The 22042-nt window shown below is 32.3% G+C and overlaps 1 protein-coding gene across 1 annotated transcript; it reads right to left on the reverse strand.

The window, feature by feature from the left end:
* Nucleotides 1-6811: 6811 nt before the first annotated feature.
* LOC139873380 (PHD finger protein ALFIN-LIKE 3-like) lies at nucleotides 6812-10590 on the reverse strand. The gene is made up of 5 exons (XM_071861315.1): nucleotides 10298-10590; nucleotides 10092-10124; nucleotides 9292-9520; nucleotides 8034-8163; nucleotides 6812-7401 (listed from the first exon to the last, which is right to left on the reverse strand). The coding sequence occupies exons 1-5, from the start codon at nucleotides 10401-10403 to the stop codon at nucleotides 7132-7134; spliced, it is 768 nt and encodes a 255-aa protein (XP_071717416.1). The 5' UTR covers nucleotides 10404-10590; the 3' UTR covers nucleotides 6812-7131.
* Between the last annotated feature and the right edge of the window lie 11452 nt (nucleotides 10591-22042).

Genomic DNA, 22042 nt, shown 5'->3' on the forward strand with positions numbered 1-22042 from the left:
AATATTCATATATTTTATATTTATTACAATATACATATAATATCAATTATGTATAAAAGTCGTATATATAGATATAGATTTAGTTTAATTATCTTATATCTTATTTTTCATATTTAACTTTAATGTTTATATTATATTCCATTATCTCCAATTATTATTATATATGTGCTTACATTTATTTTTACATATATTTACACATAATAGTTCGTGAATCGTCGGGAATGGTCAAAGGTGAACTGTATTCATGTAAATAGTTTTTAAAATTTTGAGATTCAACATTACAGACTTTGCTTATCGTGTCGAAGTCATATAAAGATTAAGTTTAAAATTTGGTCGGAAATTCCCGGTACGTATATCTGTGGATGTAAGTAGGATTGTAAATGACTGTTGAATCAGATTCGAAGAACGTACAATGTAACTTATTAATGTGAAATCTAAATATTCCTCGGGTATTACCTACCCGTTAAAATATTTTCACCATTAACAGTTTGTACAATAAAACTTTTAATTACAAACTTTATGAAAACATATATACATATATATTATCTTCAGACGAAATCAAGGATTTAATGAGTTAATGTGATATTAAACTCATCAAATTTACGGCTAGAAATAGAGTACATAATCTCTAAAACATTAGAGATTACATAATCGCCATGAAGGACGGAGATAGTTTATGTAGAACGATTCGTAGAACGATGATTATGCTTGAGGTATAGATTGCGAGGTTGAGACGTGTGATGATATTGTTGCTGTTGATACTGGTTATGCTGCTGGTGCTGCTGATAGTGGTACTGTTGCTGTCAGTGCTACAAGTGTTGTTGGTGCTGAGGTTGGTGATGATGTTGGTGTAGTAAGTATAGCTTGTAGATCACGCACCATTCTTGTCAGGTTTTCTATCCTACCCTCTATCATTTCTATCCATCCACTCATCTGATTTGATAGATCTTGATTATCAATTCGAAGTTCCCTAACTTCTTCTAATATTCCCCTTCTATTGGTATTCGGAAGTAGAGGTTGAATATTTCCTGAGATTGCAGTAATGCGACCTTCGAGGTGGAAAACTTTAGCAAGAAGGGTGAATACAGTGTTGCGCATCGGTTCACCGGTGAGTACATCATTTTCTCCGATGTTAGGAGGTAAGTTTGGTTTGTAGTAGGGCTCTCCTTCTTCATTTCTCCCTCGAGTGAGTAAGTCTCGGACCCACCCCCATCTCCTCCAGAAAGAAAAAATAACTGAATGGTTTAGGCACTTCTGGTTCATTGACTTCGGAGTCTGCTTCAATATACATCTCGAAATCGCTTCCGAAACTAATGGAATCCAAGCTAGGTGTAGGATCCATCTCTCACGATCAGTTAAGGGTTTTGATATGAAATGATTTTCGAATATCGAATGATATTCTAATTATATATAGAATATCTATACATACTTCCAAAGATCCCGTGAGTTACGGAGAAAATTAAGGAAACGTGTCAGATAAAGTCTACAGTGACAGATACGCTAAGATACGGATTAGTAGATATGCTAAGATATGAATTTTGTCTATACACTATTCATGAAATAATTGCAGTAAGATGTGTCTAGACTAAGAATGATAAGCAGGTAATTTCCTAAGGATGATAAACTGATGATTTCTGACAAAAATGATAAGCAAAATTTTTGACATGCAGACACGGTCGAAGTCCAGACTTACTAATGCATCCTAACGACTATCAGTTAGACACACTAATGCAAGACCTGGTTCACTAAGACCACCGCTCTGATACCAACTGTAGAGACCCGTCCTAATCCATCCGAACGAAGTCCATATCGATTATAAACGATTCACATCAGTTGATTACATCGCGAGGTACTTGACCTCTATATGATACATTTTACAAATATTGCATTCGTTTTTGAAAAGACAATCTTTCATTACATCGAAATTTGACGGTATGCATATCATTTCATAATATATCTAACTATAATTGACTTAATAATAATCTTGATGAACTCAACGACTCGAATGCAACATCTTTTGAAATATGCCATGAATGACTCCAAGTAATATCTTTAAAATGAGCAAATGCACAGCAAAAGATTTCTTTCGTACCTGAGAATAAACATGCTTTCAAGTGTCAACCAAAAGGTTGGTGAGTTCATTAGTTTAACATAAATAATCATTTCATAATTTTAATAGACCACAAGATTTCATATTTCTCATAAACATACGTCCCATGCATAGAGACAAAAATATCATTCATATGGATTGAACACCTGGTAACCGACGTTAACTTAATGCATAGAATATCCCCAAAACAGAACCTCTCGTCTGTATAATAATCTCGAAGTGCTAAAGCATTCGTACCCCGAATGGGACTTGTCAAGGTCCATAGATCTATATTTAGGATTCGCGTCAATCAGGGGCCATTTCCCTAAATTCTTAGGTTACCAGACTTTAAGGGCGATATTCGGCTAATAATCCAACCATAGAATGTAATTTTAAGTACTTGTGTCTATTTCGTAAAACATTTATAAAAGCAGCGCATGTATTCTCAGTCCCAAAAATATATATTGCAAAAGCATTTAAAAAGGGAGCAAATGAAACTCACAACAATGTATTTTGTAGTAAAAATACATATGACGACATTGAACAATGCAGGGTTGGCCTCGGATTCACGAACCTATATCAAGTATATATATATATATTAACATATATAATTGTAATCGAATAGATTTATATATATATATATATATATATATATATATATATATATATATATATATATATATATATATATATAAATTTATTAGTTATATCCTTAATAACTTATATGTTCATATATTCATTTTATATATTTTAAATAAATAAAAACATTAATTTTGTTATGTTATATGTAATAATTATATTTTTATATAATTAATATTTGTTGTAATGATAATAATAATGCTAGTAGTAATATTAGTAGTAATAATAATGTTAAAAATAATAATTTTAATGATTCCTTTAACTTAAAATTTTTAATCATTTTCATAATAATATCATAATTCCTATATCTGTAATCTTAATTGTATTACTAAAATCTTTATATTCATATTCATAGTAATCGTAATCTCCGAGTTTAATTTCTAGACTATTGACTAAAGTTTCTATATCGTCAATTTTTTTTATCCTTATCATAATAATAATAGTAATACTCATATTAGTAGTAATCTTATAATAATGATAATAATAATGATAATAATATTTAGTGATAATACTAATAATGATAATAATTGTAATATTAGTAACAATAACAATAATTAATAATAATAATGTTGATCATAATAATAATATTATCTATAATATTTAATAATAATAATACTAACTATAATAACAATAACAATAACAATAATAATAATAATAATAATAATAAATATAATAATAATAATAATAATAATAATAATAATAATAATAATAATAATAATAATAATAATAATAATAATAATAATAATAATAATAATAATAATAATAATAATAATAATAATAATAATAATAATAATAGTGAGAAACTACCTCAACAAGAGTTCCAAAAGAAAAGTATTGCTGTTCACGCCCAGGCTTGGACTCGAACCCTCGACCTCTCACACACCCAAAAACCTTCTTAACCACTCGACTGACTCAACTTTCTTGTTCTAATAACCAATATAAATATATACAACCCGACATAATTCTGTCTCCTTTATCTTCTTCTCCACCAATTGACTAATCAAACCCATGAACAAATTCAATCACTTAGCTAAACGTTTTTATGACCTTCAACAAAATAGAAACAATCTATATGAATCTTTGAACGAAAATAATAAAAAGAAAATTAAAAATAAAATTCTGCTCCGTCGCTGTTGGAAGAAAAAAGAAGAAAAAGAAAGAAAAAAAAATATGATTTCGATCAAAAGAACGTATTAGACCAACACATTCAACTAATTCAAACTGATACATATCTTTCATTAATCATCTAAATAATTGTTGTTTGAGTTTAAGAGGCGAAAAAAAAAAAAAAAGATTGGTGCTACTGTGCGACGGTGGTAACAAAAAAAGAAAAAAATTTGATTTTGAAATCTAAACGTTTTTAGCCTACACTTTCTTCATGAAATAGTTTTCACTTCATACATAGAAACTTTAAAAATCGTCAATTTAACTTATGCCCTCAAAACCAATCCGAATTTCATGAAGAACAGGTAGTTTGACCTTCTTGAATTAAACGTTTGACTCGAAAATTAAAACTCAATTTGAGGAATTGGAATATGAATTTTTGCAGAGAGTTTCACTAGAGGATTAATAACAAAGTTGCAATATTACTTTTTGAAATTTGGTTCGAAATCGAAAAATGGTTAAAAAGTTTCAAGAACAGAGGTTACTTTCTATTTTCTTGGGTTTTTGATTTTCTATTTTTGAATTGCAGTGTTGTAACTTATATAATGTGAAAGAGTATATGATTTAACAGTTACCTTGGATTCTAATTGATTTAAGAAGTTGACATATAACAAATTGGTAGATAGGAAGTACCACAATATTCGATTAGGAAGTAAAAAAATAAATAAATAAACTACAGGCAGATTTGGTATTCCAATTTGATATGATTTGAAGGAGATGGGTAACTGATTGTAGACAAATCCAAAAATGGAATACAGTTGTTTAAGATATGAATCAGATCTTTGTTCTATTATGTAAAATTTTATATTAATTATTGGAGTATATTATTAATAATAATATTGATAATTTTATTAGTAATAATACAAATACTAATAATAATAATAATAAATAACAATGATACTATAATCATAAAAATGTTAACCTTAATAAGTTTAATAATAAACATAATAAAAATGACAACAATATTAATAATAATAATAATAATAATAATAATATAACACATTGTTTGTATCAAATTTTGTATTTATGTTTTATACATAATAATAACAACAACACTAATTAAATATTTATTCTAATAATAGTAATGAGAGTTATTAATAATAAGTAATGAGAGTATTAATAATAATAATAGTAAACATGACAAATTAGATGTGTTAAATTTCATATCTATATATTAACTGTAAAAATATAACTAATACCGAGATTAATTATTAATATTAATATTAGTATTAATTATACTTGGAAACCATATATTATATATATCTATATATATATATATATATATATATATATATATATATATATATATATATATATATATATATATATATATATATATATATATATATATATATATATATATATATATATTATATATATGGATTCATTTTAAATTACACTTAATTATTTTGTATCTTAATTTACATATTTAATTCTAATGTTTAATTTATATTTCTAAATGTTGTTTGTATATACATACACACATATATATTTACAATTAATTGTTCGCGAATCGTCGAGAGCAGTCGAAGGTCAATTGCATATATGAACATCGTTTTCAAAATTTTCTAAACTCAACATTATATATTTTGCTTATCGTATCGAAATCATATAAAGATTAAGTTTAAATTTGGTCGGAAATTGCCGGGTCGTCACATTGTCGTACTAGGTTGTAGGAATAATTATAGTAATGGCAGGTAAAGTATTATCATTGTGTGTTGTTTGTAACGTACTCGTACTAGCCTACTACTAGGTTGTAGGAATAGCAACAGTAATGGCAGATAAATATTTTCATTTTGTTGTTTGTCCGGTGATAATGGCCCTCGTACCTCTTTGTTAGATGTTAGGAGTTCGATTTCCTCGAGCAGCAACATTGCACACAATGATATCATATGATCTTGAATTCCACCCAAAGTTGCATTTCGCACATTGGGTTGCAGAGGCAGGAGGGAGGGGGTTTTACCAACCATGCCCTCGGATTGATCCGGGTTTCCTCCAGGGCAGCAGTTAGGGCGGGTTATTCAACTGTGGGAGATGATCGCGTGGGTGGTTTGGTCCCCTAAATGATCCCAAACGGCTGTAGAAAAGTGACAGGTAAAGTATTATAATTATGAATATGAATATTCTTGGAACATTCTGTTTTTCAAATAATCAAATCAAATGGAACCTCCCAAAGATACTCCATTTTGTTTGCTTTGAATTCCTGTTTTTCTATAAGACCACTTTTAACAGCTCCGTGGTTGGAGCTTCCTTGGAGCTCCCTTGCATAGACTCCATTGCTAGCAAGTGTGGTTGGGGTCGTCGTTGGTCCATCGTGGTTGAATATGCTTGGCAACGACATTTTGAGGGACAGAGTATATAGTATTGTTTATTGTACATTGTGCATATAAGAGTTGTACAGTTGTATTAATAATTAATTAAAGTGGGCCCATTTTATAGTAAAGGAGTATGTCATGGTTTAGTGATAGGAAGAAATTACTGAGGTGGCGCTAATGTGACAACAATGTAGTTGTATGACAGCTAATATTGATAAGAGTGGTCTAAAAAACTAAAGTGAAATACAGCATTGAATTGGGGTCTATACAAGCAAGCATCAAGTCTGAGTTCGACAATCTCAATATCGCCTCGCTTCACTCAAGCTCCGTTCATTTGATTAACTGATAAGGAGTATTAATTAAAGGCTCGAGGCTCATTTAAGGTCACAAGCTTGTTGGAGATCGATATAAGAAACTCGAGCTCGTTTGCTAAACGATCTTCAAAATATGTTCATGCTCAAACTCGAGCTCGTCTAAGCTCGATGCGAATCGAGTTTTTAACGAGTCGAACTCACACAATTAAAGGGCAACTCGGCTCATATAGACCCTTTAGCATTGAATGTAAGCCATTACAAAATTTCAAATCATACATAAAGGATATTCTCAAAAACACAAAACCGCCAATTGAGCCATAAACATCAGATTGGACGCAGACACACATAACATAACTCAGCACAAGGAGTAAAACAAATCAATGTTTTTCGTGAACTGCAAGAGTAAAAGTTCTAGATTCTCAATGAGTCTGAAATAAATAAATAGATCAATAATACTAAAACCCCCAATTAAACCATCTCACAATCATTACCAAGGAACTAGGAAAGGACATGGTTAATTAAGAAGAGATACTTGTTGCATGACAAGGCAACAGATCTAGTAGTTAGTCTGGAAACGGCTTACAAGATTTGATTTGCTCTAGCTCAAAGATCATTCATTACGTACTCTCTTGTTGCTGCTACACGAAGGACACTTGTAGTGTTTGATTAGTTCAGCTTTAGCAGGAGTAACCTTCACGCATTTCCCATGGAACCACCTCTCACATATATCACAGCAGATCCAAAATTCATCAGACGCATAGTTCTCTTTACAAGCTCCGCATAATGTATCACCATGCTCATCTTCATCTTCACCCTCCAACTCATCCTCATTATCTTTTACTTGCAACATTTCATATTTTACCTGGGACTCAGATCCTCTCTGAAAACCAAATACAAATTACTCACAGATATTAATATACAAATGCATGCACTCCATAAATAAATAACGTTATAAAAAATCAACAACTATCCATTAAAGCATACAAGAACTGTTACGTATGGCTTCCAAATTGCAAACTTTGGCTGAAACATATAGGGTTGGGAATGTCAAACTATCTCCAAGCGTATAAATAAACCATTTCAAATAAGCATTGAGAATTATCATGAGCAATACAATATACAAATTTGAAATTTTTATAAATCAGAGAACATTAGTTTTTAGTAATCAAATGAAAGTTGAGATTCGCCACTATCGTCTCAAAGAAAGAAATGCAGCCCTAAGCACGGATGAATAAAATAGCATCTTATTAATTGTATTCAAAATATCCAGGCAAACAAACACTATTGTATATGTGGAATAGACGGTGATATAATCAACAAAAAGAGGAGCTGTAAACGGATATAGTTAACAGAGACTAATACAGGAATTGATGGAGGTGGCAATGACAAAGTGCACAATCTTGTTTCATAAGACCAACAAAAAGAAATTTACCAAAAAGTGCAGACCAAACATTCTAGTAGACAATACTATTAATAAAAAAACAGATGTAACACAAAAGTAATTTCCTTTACCCCTTTTGTGTTTGACTTGGATTTTGTACTACTGTGAGTAGATACTGCGGACTTCTCCGGTTTCTTGCAAGATCCAACCACAACCTCATAGACAGTTGGGAGATCATTTATCATATTAAAGAGACGTTTCCTGCATTAAAAAATAGGACAATGCATATATGGCTAAGTATGAGACCTGCAATAACTTTACTTGTGAAGCACTAAGGTGTTGTTCGTTTTTAAGATGTTATATGTCTCAGGTTTGTAATCGTGTCTGCCAAAAAAGATGTGGTCTAGAAGTCTGCAAACTAGATTTAGAAGATGGTTTATTTCTTTATCTGCAAAATTCAATCTGTTTCAGAATTGATATAAATCGTGATGTTTTATTAAGGAAATCACATTACAAGTTAAAAAACCAAACACATAGTTAACAACCAAACATTCTCAATACTAATTAAAGATTCTTAATACTACTTGTTCCAAAAAAACCAAGTCACAGCATGTTCCAGAACAGTTAGTTCCACACAATCTGTAACACTATACAGTATTACTTAAATATACTATAGGTGCATCTGTTGAATTAGAAGACTTTTTATGAAATAATACAATTTAGTCGGCCAGAAGCCCAGAAATGAAATCAAAAGAGAATAAACAAAGCTATGCATAAATATCACTTGATTTAGAAAGGAATAAGTTCTATAGAGTACATGCTCTGTTGAATTTAAATAATTATAGAAAGCTTTGAGGACATGCTCTGGTGCATTTCTGCTGCTATCATTAAAGTAAAGCTGTACTTAGTCCATCCCCTGAAACCCTCTCATAACGCTATACTTCTTCCCTTTATCACCAAAATCATTCGAGGTTTCCAAAACTCTTTTTCATTCATTGTAACTTAATAAAATTGCATAAAGATCTCATCTTTATTTCAAGAAAACCATTTTAGCAGTGATGGCCGGAGTCAGTGGTGTGACCAGGGATGGTGGTGTGGCCGGAGTTGGCAGTGTGGCCAAAGGTGGTGGTGCGGCCGGAGTCAATGGCCGGAGATGATGGAGCTGCTGGAGACGTGTGGCTGGAAGCATTATTGTAGGTCTTTTTGCTAGAAGACATATAAAGATCTTATTATGTCTTATATCTTAGAGAAAATAAACCATTTAAAATTGAAACGTCTACCCGCCGGTAGACATTAGACCTAATAAGGTCTTCAATATAAAAAACAAACAACACCTAAACTAAAGCGTAAACTTATTAAGGGTGAATGGTATTTTAAAAGAAGGTATACCTGTGTGATTGGTCAAAAGCAAATCTGGCACCAAAATAATATGCAACAGAAAGTAACCATGCATCACTATGGACCGCAACCAGAGATAACCAATCCTTTTTTGGCATTCCATCTCGAGCAAAGTTAATACCTAATGCAGGTTCCGGGAGCTCGGGAGGGACCTCCTCTGCAGGTAAGTTAACTTCCCATTTTTCGCTAGGGAATCCATATAGACAAAGGTTTTCTTTCTCTGCAAAATAAATTAATACATGGTATAGGATTAGTTTAATCTAAGAGTACAGTTGTACTTGTAAGCAACAGATCTACTCAAACTCGACTTGTTCAAAACTCGATTATTCAAACCAAGTTTGTACCTTTTTTATTATAATAATAATAATAAAAAAAAATAAAATAAAATAAAACTCCGAGCTTCCCATATCGAGTTCAGATAAGCTCGTAATAATATAGAGTTGCATAATAAAGAACTTGTAAAATATCTCATGAGCCGAGCTCACTCTTTACATTTAAGACTCAAAACGAACCATGCCCAAGTTACAACCCTAATTAGAAAGCAACTACAGTATTGACCAACAGAGAATCCAATTATATGTTATATGTATGTAAAATTGCAGATGGATCAGCTAAGGTTGAGTATAAATGATATGTAAACTAGTTGGGACGCCCTTCTAAATTGATTGTTTTATGTTATGTAATCATTAGTATATTAAGTAAAATGTACAGACAATTCACTCACCCAATTAGAGACGCATTTTATACAGTAGATAGAATAATAAGCACAAAACAAAAACCCTAACACATACCTGGATCGCACTGACGATAGAACTGTTCAACTTCTGCACAAATAGGACATCCATCAGAATGTAAAACAGATCGTCCAAACAATTTCCAATATATATATATATATATATATATATATATATATATATATATATATATATATATATATATTGCGTTATAATACTGAAACCCTAAACTAATATGAAAAAAAGAAAGATGTGGGACGCACCGGTAGTTAAAGCTTTAATTAATCCGCCACGACGGCCTAAGTAATCCTTATAAACTTCTTCAACGGTTTTCGGATTGTAAATGCCACCGCGACCTCCGGCGTCCATTGCCGTCGTTCTACAAACAGAGTTGTTACCGTACTGTTGTTTATCAGGTTATGTGAATTGAGCGGAAACAAAATTGTATGAATCAATTGAGAGATAACATTTACACAGAAAGACACAAGGAAGGATGTAGGAAGAGATCGTGAAGGAGAATGAACCCGGATTTAGATACAACAGGACGACGGAGAGGGAAATATAACCAATTAATTAATTAATGGAAGAATACTCGGTGTAGTGTTTTACTTTCCCTTGAAAACCGCTTACATGGAATTTTTTTATTGGTTAACCTAATACCACGTGGAATTCGTATTTCAATCCAAAACAAATAGTCTTTCTTTTTGGTAGTAGTACAAAATTGCAAAAATGAAAAACAAACAATTATTGGTAATTACCTTATTCGAATCCAACCAATATTATTTGGTTGTTAGTTTTATTTATCTTATTACTCAAGCAATATAATAATGATAACAAACAAACATAAGCGTTAAACGTATATAATAATATAAACAATCAAAGTCGCATGCTTAATGCTGTTGAAGACTCAAATGACTAAATTAAACATACAAACCGATTAGAATTAGATATTTACAAAATATGCACATGCATCTTTGTTAGAAGTTACTTATATTTTGTTTGAACACTAATATATTAATCACCCATTTTTTACTAGGTGCACAATAATTATATGAAATTGAATTAATAAATTTTACAACGACTTAATTGTGTGATTGGTCTTTGTATATTTCTTCGCTAAATCTTTTAATTATGTTAATAGTCCCTTGTTTTGAAACTTGTTACACGAATGCCTCTTTACACTAACATATGTTAAGTTTTATGTTAGCACTAACATATGTTAAGTTTATGTTAGCATTGACAGTGCAAAAAGATGAGTGTAGTTCAATTCAATTATTTTAGTACGAGGCTACAAATTTTGAAAGATCATATTAAAACACTATCGTTTTAATTCTCTGTAGCTAAATTCCCCTATTATTCCCCATCTCATTTTTCCTCTTTTTCCACATCTCCTTCTTCCATCATCTCTCTCGTTCTTGCAATCCTTAAGATCTTAATATGAGCATCGCATTGGCTTTAAAACGGTTGCAGGGTACTTGCATTTTGTAGATGGGATTTAGTTATTTCCCATTTTCTTCACTTAGATAGCGGTCACACTGAGTTCAGAAAGGATCGGCTCATTTTTTACAGATCCGATCGGGTGTGGAGGAAAAGGATTCAAACCTTTGCATGATGGTAGCAAAAATCAATGTCTTACCACTTGGCTACTTCATATGCCTATTTTGTACAGTAGATAGAGATAGCGAAGTACTGAAACCAGCGGAATCAATGTGATTTAATTTCTGGCTTTGCACCGAGTACACTTAAATAAGCAAATGTACCGTTCCAAAAAAAGATACTTCGTGTTTGTTAAGGTCTTTCCATACATGCTACCTATCACACCCCCAGTTAGGGCCTGGGCGAAATGTGACTTAATATCAAACAACCAACATATTATAATAAACGAGAACAATACTAAATGATAAAATCAAACTTTATTGAGAGTACGCAACGGAAAATGATATGTCGTTACAAAGGAATAAAGTAAATGTTTAAATGCAATAGTAATAAATGCGATATCTCTTGATCCTATGTCCAAGTAGCATCACATAAGCAGTAAGTATAAGAGCTTGAATCGAACAGTACCTGAGACAAAACATGCTAAAGTGTCAACCAAAAAGGTTGAGTGAAGTTCATAGGTTTAACAAAAGTTTGACCGTTATTTTAGACCACAAGATTTAGTTGTAAAGTTGATCTCCCGCAGGATCAAAAAGTTATGCCAATGCGTGATATTTAGACTAAACGTTCAAGTTTGCCCCAAGACAAGTTATCGTTTATACTTGTCGGTTTAATTTCATTATTAAGTAATACAAAGACTTAGTCAAATGTATCGGGGACGTTACTCCCGATAGGCCTACCCCCAATAATTAAGCATGCAAGCAGCAATTAAAAATATCACTGTAGGGACTTAGTCGGACATAGCCGGGTATAGCATAGTTTTAAAGTTGGTACTTGTGTCTAAATTGTAAAATGTAAAAACAACATGTGTCTCACCCCAAGAATAAAAGTAAATAAGTTGCGCAATATTAAGTGGGGCTATGAATTCACCTTAGTAGAGAGAGAGCTAGTTATTCCCCGGAATAGAAAGTTGGACGAGTGAGCAGAAAAATCAATCTATGACATTTAAGAGTAGTAAGTGTTTTTGCCCATGTTTAAATAAATGTTTAAGTATGACAATGTTTTAAGTATAGTTCGTTTTTCATTTCTAGTAAGTTTCTATTTTTAGAAAGTTTTCACTTTTAGTAGGTTTCTTATCTTAGTAAGTTTCTATAACTAGAAAGTTTCTACTTTAAGAGTGTTTTCCATTTTAGGATACTTGTCGTATTAGATAAGCTTCCAATCACCCATTTCCCTTCGAATGGCCATTTCAGGTCTAGGGGCTTGAGCTATAGGACCCTTTAAATCGGAAATTCAAACCCTTCCGCCTAGAGTTTCGTAGAAACCATTCGTCAAGAAAGTTCGAAGATCTATACATCTCTAATACATATCTCAAAATGTTTTTATGTGTTATACTATAAGTAGTAGGTTATAGGTGCTAGTAATAGTAATAGTGTTTACATGTTTATTAATAGTATAAGTAGTATTAGGGTTTCATTAATTAGGGTTAGTTAATTAAAGTAGTATTTAATAACCAGGGTTTAGTAATTAATGTCCTAGGGTTTAATAAATTAAGGTTTAGTAAATTAGGGTTTTATTTAATGTATTAATGATTAGGTAATGATTAGGGTTTTAATAATTAAAGTGGTATTAAATAATTAGGGTTAGGTTTAATGAATTAGGGTTTAATAATTAATTAGGTTTAGGGTTTAAGTAATTAGAGTTTAGTATATATATATATATATATATATATATATATATATATATATATATATATATATATATATATATATATATATATATTTCGTGTATATATATATATGTATATAAAAAATATATTTTTTACATGTATATATGTATATGTGTCGATATGTATATGTATATGTATATATATATATATATATATATATATATATATATATATATATATATATATATATATGTAGGTTTATTTTGTTTTCTTAATTAACCATAACAAATCTTTCATGTAATAACCTAGGGTTTTAAGATCAAAGTTTCTCCCTTTTTTTTTCTAGTCGACATGCATACATACATATATATGTTTATATTTTTTTTTTCATGTATAGATCTAGGTGTTTATGTATTTACTTATGTATAACAAATTTATAATATGAATATGAATTAACAAAGATCAAAGTTTATGTAAATAGTTTAGGGTTTATGTTATACCTTTGAAGATTCGAAGATAACTAACGAAGAAAAGAAGAACACGATGAAGATTGAAGATTAAAGCCTTGAGAAACTTGAAGAACTTCTTGAAGATCCTTGAAGAACACGAAGAACGCGAAGAACAACTCGAAGATCACTTGGAAATCCTTTGAAGGTGGTGGTGGATTTCGATGGTGATGATGGTGATATTTTCGGCTTTGGCCGAAAATTAGAGAGATATGGGAGAGATTTTGAGAGAGATGTAATTATGATTTGGTACATAGAATGGGTTAGCCTAGGTCTCTATTTATAGTGAGGATAGGAGGATTCTAGAATTAGGGTTTAATAAGGAATTACTTAGGGAACAAGTTGGCTTGGAAAAGGGGTTATGGGGGATGGATTTGGCCAAAATTTTGAGGGGTAGGAGGGTAATTTTACCCTCCCAAAATCGGCTAGGGTTATTAGGGTTAGGGTTTGTGATTTTTCACTTTAGTCCTTGTACTTTAATTTGCTTAAATGACTCCTTAATTATCCTAGTTTAATTATTTTAATTACACAAGTTTTAAAGTTATTTATTTATTCACAAAAGTTTATTAACTTATTATTTTTATTAACTTGTCGATTAATGTACAAAGTTAGTTAGTATAATTTATAATTATTAACGCTTAACAATTATCGATTAAAGTTTAATTATTAAGTTTAATTATATTGTTGGGCATTTAATAAGGAAAAGTATAGAATGGAAAAATGAGGGTCGTTATAGTACCTCCCCATTATTGAAAACTTTGTCCCGAAGTTTTTAGGTAGTTTCCTCGTTTGCATCAGCAGTTGAGAAGAGATGGGTATATTTCCCTTTCATATGGTCTTTGCACTCCCAGGTATATTCGGGGCCTCTACGCGAATTCCAACGAACTTTAACGATAGGTATGTTGCTTTTACGCGTTTGTTTGACCTCTCCTTCCATGATTTCTATAGGTTCTTCAACGAAGTACATTTGCTCATCAATACGGACATCATCCAGAGGAATAACGAGTGTGTCATCAGCTAGACACCGTTTAAGATTTGAGACTTGAAACACATCATGTACTTGACTGAGTTCGGTTGGTAGTTCTAATCGGTATACCACGGGACCGACTCTTTCAGTGATTGTGAACGGTCCAACATATCGTGGACTGAGTTTACTTCGTTTACCGACAACACCTTTCCAAGGGGATACTCTCAACATGACTTTATCTCCAACTTGGTATTCGATGTCTTTTTGTTTCATATCGCCATAGCTCTTTTGTCGACTACGGGCAGTTTCTAATCGTTGCTTAATCTGAACGATCTTTTCGGTAGTTTCGTGAATGATTTCAGATCCAGTTAAATGTCTGTCCTCAAGTTCATCCCAACACAAAGGGGATCTACATTTCCGTCTATATAAAGCTTCAAAATGTGCAGCTTTAATGCTGGTGTGATAGCTGTTGTTGTAAGAAAATTCAACCAAAGGTAGATGTTTATCCCATCCTTTGCCGAAACTGATTGCACAAGCACGTAGCATATCATCCATGGTTTGAATAGTCCGTTCACTTTGACCATACATTTGAGGATGATAAGCTGTACTCATGTCGAGTTGAGTTCCAAGAGCAGATTGTAAAGTTTTCCCGAATCTAGAAACAAATCGACTGTCGCGATCAGAAATAATCGAGATAGGAACACCATGACGTGAGATGATTTCTTTAATATAAAGCTGTGCTAATCTCTCCATCTTGTCGGTTTCCTTGATCGGTATGAAATGTGCAGATTTAGTATGACGATCAACTACGACCCAAATAGTATCGTTACCATTCGAAGTCTTAGGTAACTTAGTAACAAAGTCCATAGTGATACATTCCCACTTCCACTGCGGAATATCGGGTTGTGTCAATAGACCAGAAGGCTTTTGATGTTCGGCCTTGACTTTCAGACAAGTGAGATACTTACTAACATAAGTAGCAATGTCAGCTTTCGTGTTAGGCCACCAGTAGAATTGCTTCACATCGTGATACATCTTACTGGATCTGGGATGAATAGAATATCTAGTCTTATGTGCTTCATCCAAGACTAGTTCACGGAGATTACCGAAACGAGGAACTTAAATTCTGTTGCCAAAGTACCGTGTACCATTAGCTTTCACTTGAAGTTGGTTCTCAAAACCAATGGGTCCTTCACCTTTGATAAGTGTCGGTTTAATAGCTTCCAATTGAGCTTCACAGATTCGTGAGATAAGATTTGATTTGATTTTCAGGTTTAAAGCACGAACACGTTTAACATCGTCCTTTTGACTAAGGGCATAGGCAACTACATTCGCCTTGCCAGGATGATATTTCAGCTCCAAGTGATAATCGTTAATTAACTCGAGCCATCGGCTTTGCCTCATGTTCAGCTGTTTTTGATCAAAGATGTGTCGAAGACTTTTATGATCAGTGTACACCGTAAAATGGGTACCATACAAATAATGTCTCCATATCTTTAATGCAAATACCACGGCACCTAACTTAAGGTCATGTGTGGTATAGTTCTCTTCATGTTTCTTCAACTGCCTAGATGCGTAGGCAATAACCTTTTCTCGTTGCATTAAAACACAACCAAAGCCTTGCATCGAAGCATCGAAGTAAACAACAAAGTCGTCAGTACCTTCAGGTAAAGATAGAATCGGGGCTGTGGTCAATTTCTCCTTCAGAATCTTGAAAGCAGATTCCTGTTCTTCGGACCACTCAAATTTCTTCCCTTTTTGAGTTAGCTTCGTAAGAGGTTTAGCAATGAGAGAAAAATCTTTTATGAACCTTCGATAGTAACCGGCAAGTCCCAAAAATTGGCGAATATGCTTCACAGTCTTTGGTATCTCCCAGTTCTGAATAGCAGTAATCTTAGCTGGATCGACATGTATCCCGTCTTTATCAACAACATGTCCAAGGAATTGTACAGTTTTGAGCCAAAACTCGCACTTAGAAAATTTAGCATAAAGTTGTTCCTTTCTTAAGAGTTCAAGAATCATACGCAAATGTTGCTCATGTTCTTTCTCACTCTTGGAATAGATCAAGATATCGTCAATGAACACAATAATGAATTTATCGAGGTAAGGCTTGCAGACACGATTCATAATATCCATGAATACAGCAGGAGCATTGGTCAAACCAAAAGGCATGACACAGAATTCATAATGTCCATATCGAGTAAGAAAAGCAGTCTTAGGAATATCGGATTCCTTGACTTGGAGTTGGTGATAACCAGATCTTAAATCAATCTTTGAATAGATGCTTGACTCTTGGAGTTGGTCAAATAAATCATTAATATGTGGCAACGGATAACGGTTCTTGATAGTAAGCTTGTTAAGTTCGCAATAATCAATACACATCCTTAACGTACCATCCTTCTTCTTAACAAACAGAATAGGAGCTCCCCATGGGGACGAGCTAGGACGAATAAAACCTTTATCCAATAGCTCTTGGAGCTGGTTGGATAATTCCTTCATTTCGGAGGGCACTAAATGATACGGAGCTTTAGCAATAGGAGTAGCACCGGGAGTTAAATCAATTTGAAATTCAACTTGTTGAGGAGGTGGAAGACTAGGAAGATCTTCGGGAAACACATCGGAAAAGTCTTTAACCACTAGTACATCTTCAATACGCTTCTCTTTCGATTCAATCATCTTAACATGAGCTAGAATAGCTGGATAACCTTTCATAAGGTATTTGCGAGTTTTAATACAGGAGATGATGTTGAGATTGGAACCACTCTTTTCACCTTGGATGATGAGAGTCTCTCCATTTCCCAATGGAACATTAATAGTTTTATTGTAACACATGATAGCAACATGTAATGGATGTAACCAATCCATTCCAACTACGACGTCAAAACTTCCGAGCTCGACTGGCAAAAGGTCTATCTTAAATTCCTTATCGGCTAAGATTAAGTTGCAGTTTTTATAGATTTTATCGACTTGCATGACTTTTCCATTGGCTACTTCTACTAATCTTTTAGTTTCTAAGGGTTGAGGCTTTTCAGTAAATAGGGTACAAAAATCACAAGACACATAACTTCGGTCGACACCAGTATCGAATAAAATAGTTGCATAACAATTATTGACAAGATACGTACCCGCGATAACCTCATCCTCATCTCGGGCTTCAGCAGCAGTGATAACAAACGCACGACCCTTCGCAGCAGTAGCATTAGCTCCAATAGCAGGATTATCCTTCTTATTAGGACAATTTGGACTAATGTGTCCCTTTTCTCTACAAGTATAGCAAGTAGGAGGAGCTTTAGCTGGAACAATAGCCTTATCCTTTGGAGGAGTCTTACGTGTCTTAGCAACGTTGTAGTGACCCGGACTTTTCCATGTTTATAGATATATATTAAATAAAATTGTTATTTACATGATTAAGTGTTTCCAACATGTTAAGCAATCAAACTTGTTAAGACTTGATTAATTGAAATAGGTTTCATATAGACAATTGACCACCCAAGTTGACCGGTGATTCACGAACCTTAAAACTTTTAAAAACTATATGATGACATATATATGGTTTTATATATAGTTAACATGATATTTGAAATGTCCCGTTCTTATTGATTAAAAACGTTCCATATTAATTGATTTCGTTGCGAGGTTTTTGACCTCTATATGAGACGTTTTTCAAAGACTGCATTCATTTTAAAACAAACCATAACCTTTATTTCATCAATAAAGGTTTAAAAAGCTTTACGTAGATTATCAAATAATGATAATCTAAAATATCCTGTTTACACGCGACCATTACATAATGGTTTACAATACAAATATGTTACAACAAAATAAGTTTCTTGAAGGCAGTTTTTACACAATATCATACAAGCATGGACTCCAAATCTCGTCCTTATTTAAGTATGCGACAGGGAATCTCTTAATAATCACCTGAGAATAAACATGCTTAAAACGTCAAAAAAAATATTGGTGAGTTATAGGTTTAACCTATATATATCAAATCATAATAATAGGCCACAAGATTTCATATTTCAATACACATCCCCTACATAGAGATAAAAATCATTCATATGGTGAACACCTGGTAACCGACATTAACAAGATGCATATATAAGAATATCCCCATCATTCCGGGACACCCTTCGGATATGATATAAATTTCGAAGTACTAAAGCATCCGGTACTTTGGATGGGGTTTGTTAGGCCCAATAGATCTATCTTTAGGATTCGCGTCAATTAGGGTGTCTGTTCCCTAATTCTTAGATTACCAGACTTAATAAAAAGGGGCATATTCGATTTCAATAATTCAACCATAGAATGTAGTTTCACGTACTTGTGTCTATTTTGTAAATCATTTATAAAACCTGCATGTATTCTCATCCCAAAAATATTAGATTTTAAAAGTCGGACTATAACTCACTTTCACAGATTTTTACTTCGTCGGGAAGTAAGACTTGGCCACTGGTTTATTCACGAACCTATAACAATATATACATATATATCAAAGTATGTTCAAAATATATTTATAACACTTTTAATATATTTTGATGTTTTAAGTTTATTAAGTCAGCTGTCCTCGTTAGTAACCTACAACTAGTTGTCCACAGTTAGATGTACAGAAATAAATCGATAAATATTATCTTGAATCAATCCACGACCCAGTGTATACGTATCTCAGTATTGATCATAACTCAAACTATATATATTTTGGAATCAACCTCAACCCTGTATAGCTAACTCCAACATTCACATATAGAGTGTCTATGGTTGTTCCGAAATATATATAGATGTGTCGACATGATAGGTCGAAACATTGTATACGTGTCTATGGTATCTCAAGATTACATAATATACAATACAAGTTGATTAAGTTATGGTTGGAATAGATTTGTTACCAATTTTCACGTAGCTAAAATGAGAAAAATTATCCAATCTTGTTTTACCCATAACTTCTTCCTTTTAACTCCGTTTTGAGTGAATCAAATTGCTATGGTTTCATATTGAACTCTATTTTATGAATCTAAACAGAAAAAGTATAGGTTTATAGTCGGAAAAATAAGTTACAAGTCAGTTTTGTAAAGGTAGTCATTTCAGTCGAAAGAACGACGTCTAGATGACCATTTTAGAAAACATACTTCCACTTTGAGTTTAACCATAATTTTTGGATATAGTATCATGTTCATAATAAAAATCATTTTCTCAGAATAACAACTTTTAAATCAAAGTTTATCATAGTTTTTAATTAACTAACCCAAAACAGCCCGCGGTGTTACTACGACGGCGTAAATCCAGTTTTACGGTGTTTTTCGTGTTTCCAGGTTTTAAATCATTAAGTTAGCATATCATATAGATATAGAACATGTGTTTAGTTGATTTTAAAAGTCAAGTTAGAAGGATTAACTTTTGTTTGCGAACAAGTTTAGAATTAACTAAACTATGTTCTAGTGATTACAAGTTTAAACCTTCCAATAAGATAGCTTTATATGTATGAATCGTATGATGTTATGAACATCATTACTACCTTAAGTTCCTTGGATAAACCTACTGGAAAATAGAAAAATGGATCTAGCTTCAACGGATCCTTGGATGGCTCGAAGTTCTTGAAGCAGAATCATGACACGAAAACAAGTTCAAGTAAGATCATCACTTGAAATAAGATTGTTATAGTTATAGAAATTGAACCAAAGTTTGAATATGATTATTACCTTGTATTAGAATGATAACCTACTGTAAGAAACAAAGATTTCTTGAGGTTGGATGATTACCTTACAAGATTGGAAGTGAGCTAGCAAACTTGAAAGTATTCTTGATTTTATGTAACTAGAACTTGTAGAATTTATGAAGAACACTTAGAACTTGAAGATAGAACTTGAGAGAGATCAATTAGATGAAGAAAATTGAAGAATGAAAGTGTTTTTAGGTGTTTTTGGTCGTTGGTTTATGGATTAGATATAAAGGATATGTAATTTTGTTTTCATGTAAATAAGTCATGAATGATTACTCATATTTTTGTAATTTTATGAGATATTTCATGCTAGTTGCCAAATGATGGTTCCCAAATGTGTTAGGTGACTCACATGGGCTGCTAATAGATGATCATTGGAGTGTATATACCAATAGTACATACATCTAAAAGCTGTGTATTGTACGAGTACGAATACGGGTGCATACGAGTAGAATTGTTGATGAAACTGAACGAGGATGTAATTGTAAGCATTTTTGTTAAGTAGAAGTATTTTGATAAGTGTATTTAAGTCTTTCAAAAGTGTATAAATACATATTAAAACACTACATGTATATACATTTTAACTGAGTCGTTAAGTCATCGTTAGTCGTTACATGTAAGTGTTGTTTTGAAACCTTTAGGTTAACGATCTTGTTAAATGTTGTTAACCCAATGTTTATAATATCAAATGAGATTTTAAATTATTATATTATCATGATATTATCATGTATGAATATCTCTTAATATGATATATATACATTAAATGTCTTTACAACGATAATCGTTACATATATGTCTCGTTTAAAAATCATTAAGTTAGTAGTCTTGTTTTTACATATGTAGTTCATTGTTAATATACTTAATGATTTGTTTACTTATCATAGTATCATGTTAACTATATATATATCCATATATATGTCATCATATAGTTTTTACAAGTTTTAACGTTCGTGAATCACCGGTCAACTTGGGTGGTCAATTGTCTATATGAAACGTATTTCAATTAATCAAGTCTTAACAAGTTTGATTGCTTAACATGTTGGAAACATTTAATCATGTAACTATCAATCTCAATTAATATATATAAACATGGAAAAGTTCGGGTCACTACAGTACCTACCCGTTAAATAAATTTCGTCCCGAAATTTTAAAGCTGTTGAAGGTGTTGACGAATCTTCTGGAAATAGATGCGGGTATTTCTTCTTCATCTGATCTTCATGCTCCCAGGTGAACTCGGGTCCTCTACGAGCATTCCATCGAACGTTAACAATTGGTATCTTGTTTTGCTTAAGTCTTTTAACCTCACGATCCATTATTTTGACGGGTTCTTCGATGAATTAAAGTTTTTCGTTGATTTGGATTTCATCTAACGGAATAGTGAGATCTTCTTTAGCAAAACATTTCTTCAAATTCGAGATGTGGAAAGTGTTATGTACAGCCGCGAGTTGTTGAGGAAACTCAAGTCGGTAAGCTACAGGTCCGACACGATCAATAATCTTGAATGGTCCAATATACCTTGGATTTAATTTCCCTCGTTTACCAAATCGAACAACG

Source organism: Rutidosis leptorrhynchoides, chromosome 10, assembly GCF_046630445.1.
Source record: "Rutidosis leptorrhynchoides isolate AG116_Rl617_1_P2 chromosome 10, CSIRO_AGI_Rlap_v1, whole genome shotgun sequence".
NCBI classification, from domain to species: Eukaryota; Viridiplantae; Streptophyta; class Magnoliopsida; order Asterales; family Asteraceae; genus Rutidosis; species Rutidosis leptorrhynchoides.

Bases quoted from the DNA above. Each gene is read 5' to 3' on its own strand.
- LOC139873380 (XM_071861315.1), bottom strand. From the start codon at position 10,403: ATGGACGCCGGAGGTCGCGGTGGCATTTACAATCCGAAAACCGTTGAA. The intron at 9,521-10,091 runs GTATGTGTTAGG...TTTATTTTGCAG, and splicing joins CTATCGTCAGTGCGATCCAG to AGAAAGAAAACCTTTGTCTA. The intron at 8,164-9,291 runs GTATACCTTCTT...TTTTTAATGCAG, and splicing joins GCTTTTGACCAATCACACAG to GAAACGTCTCTTTAATATGA.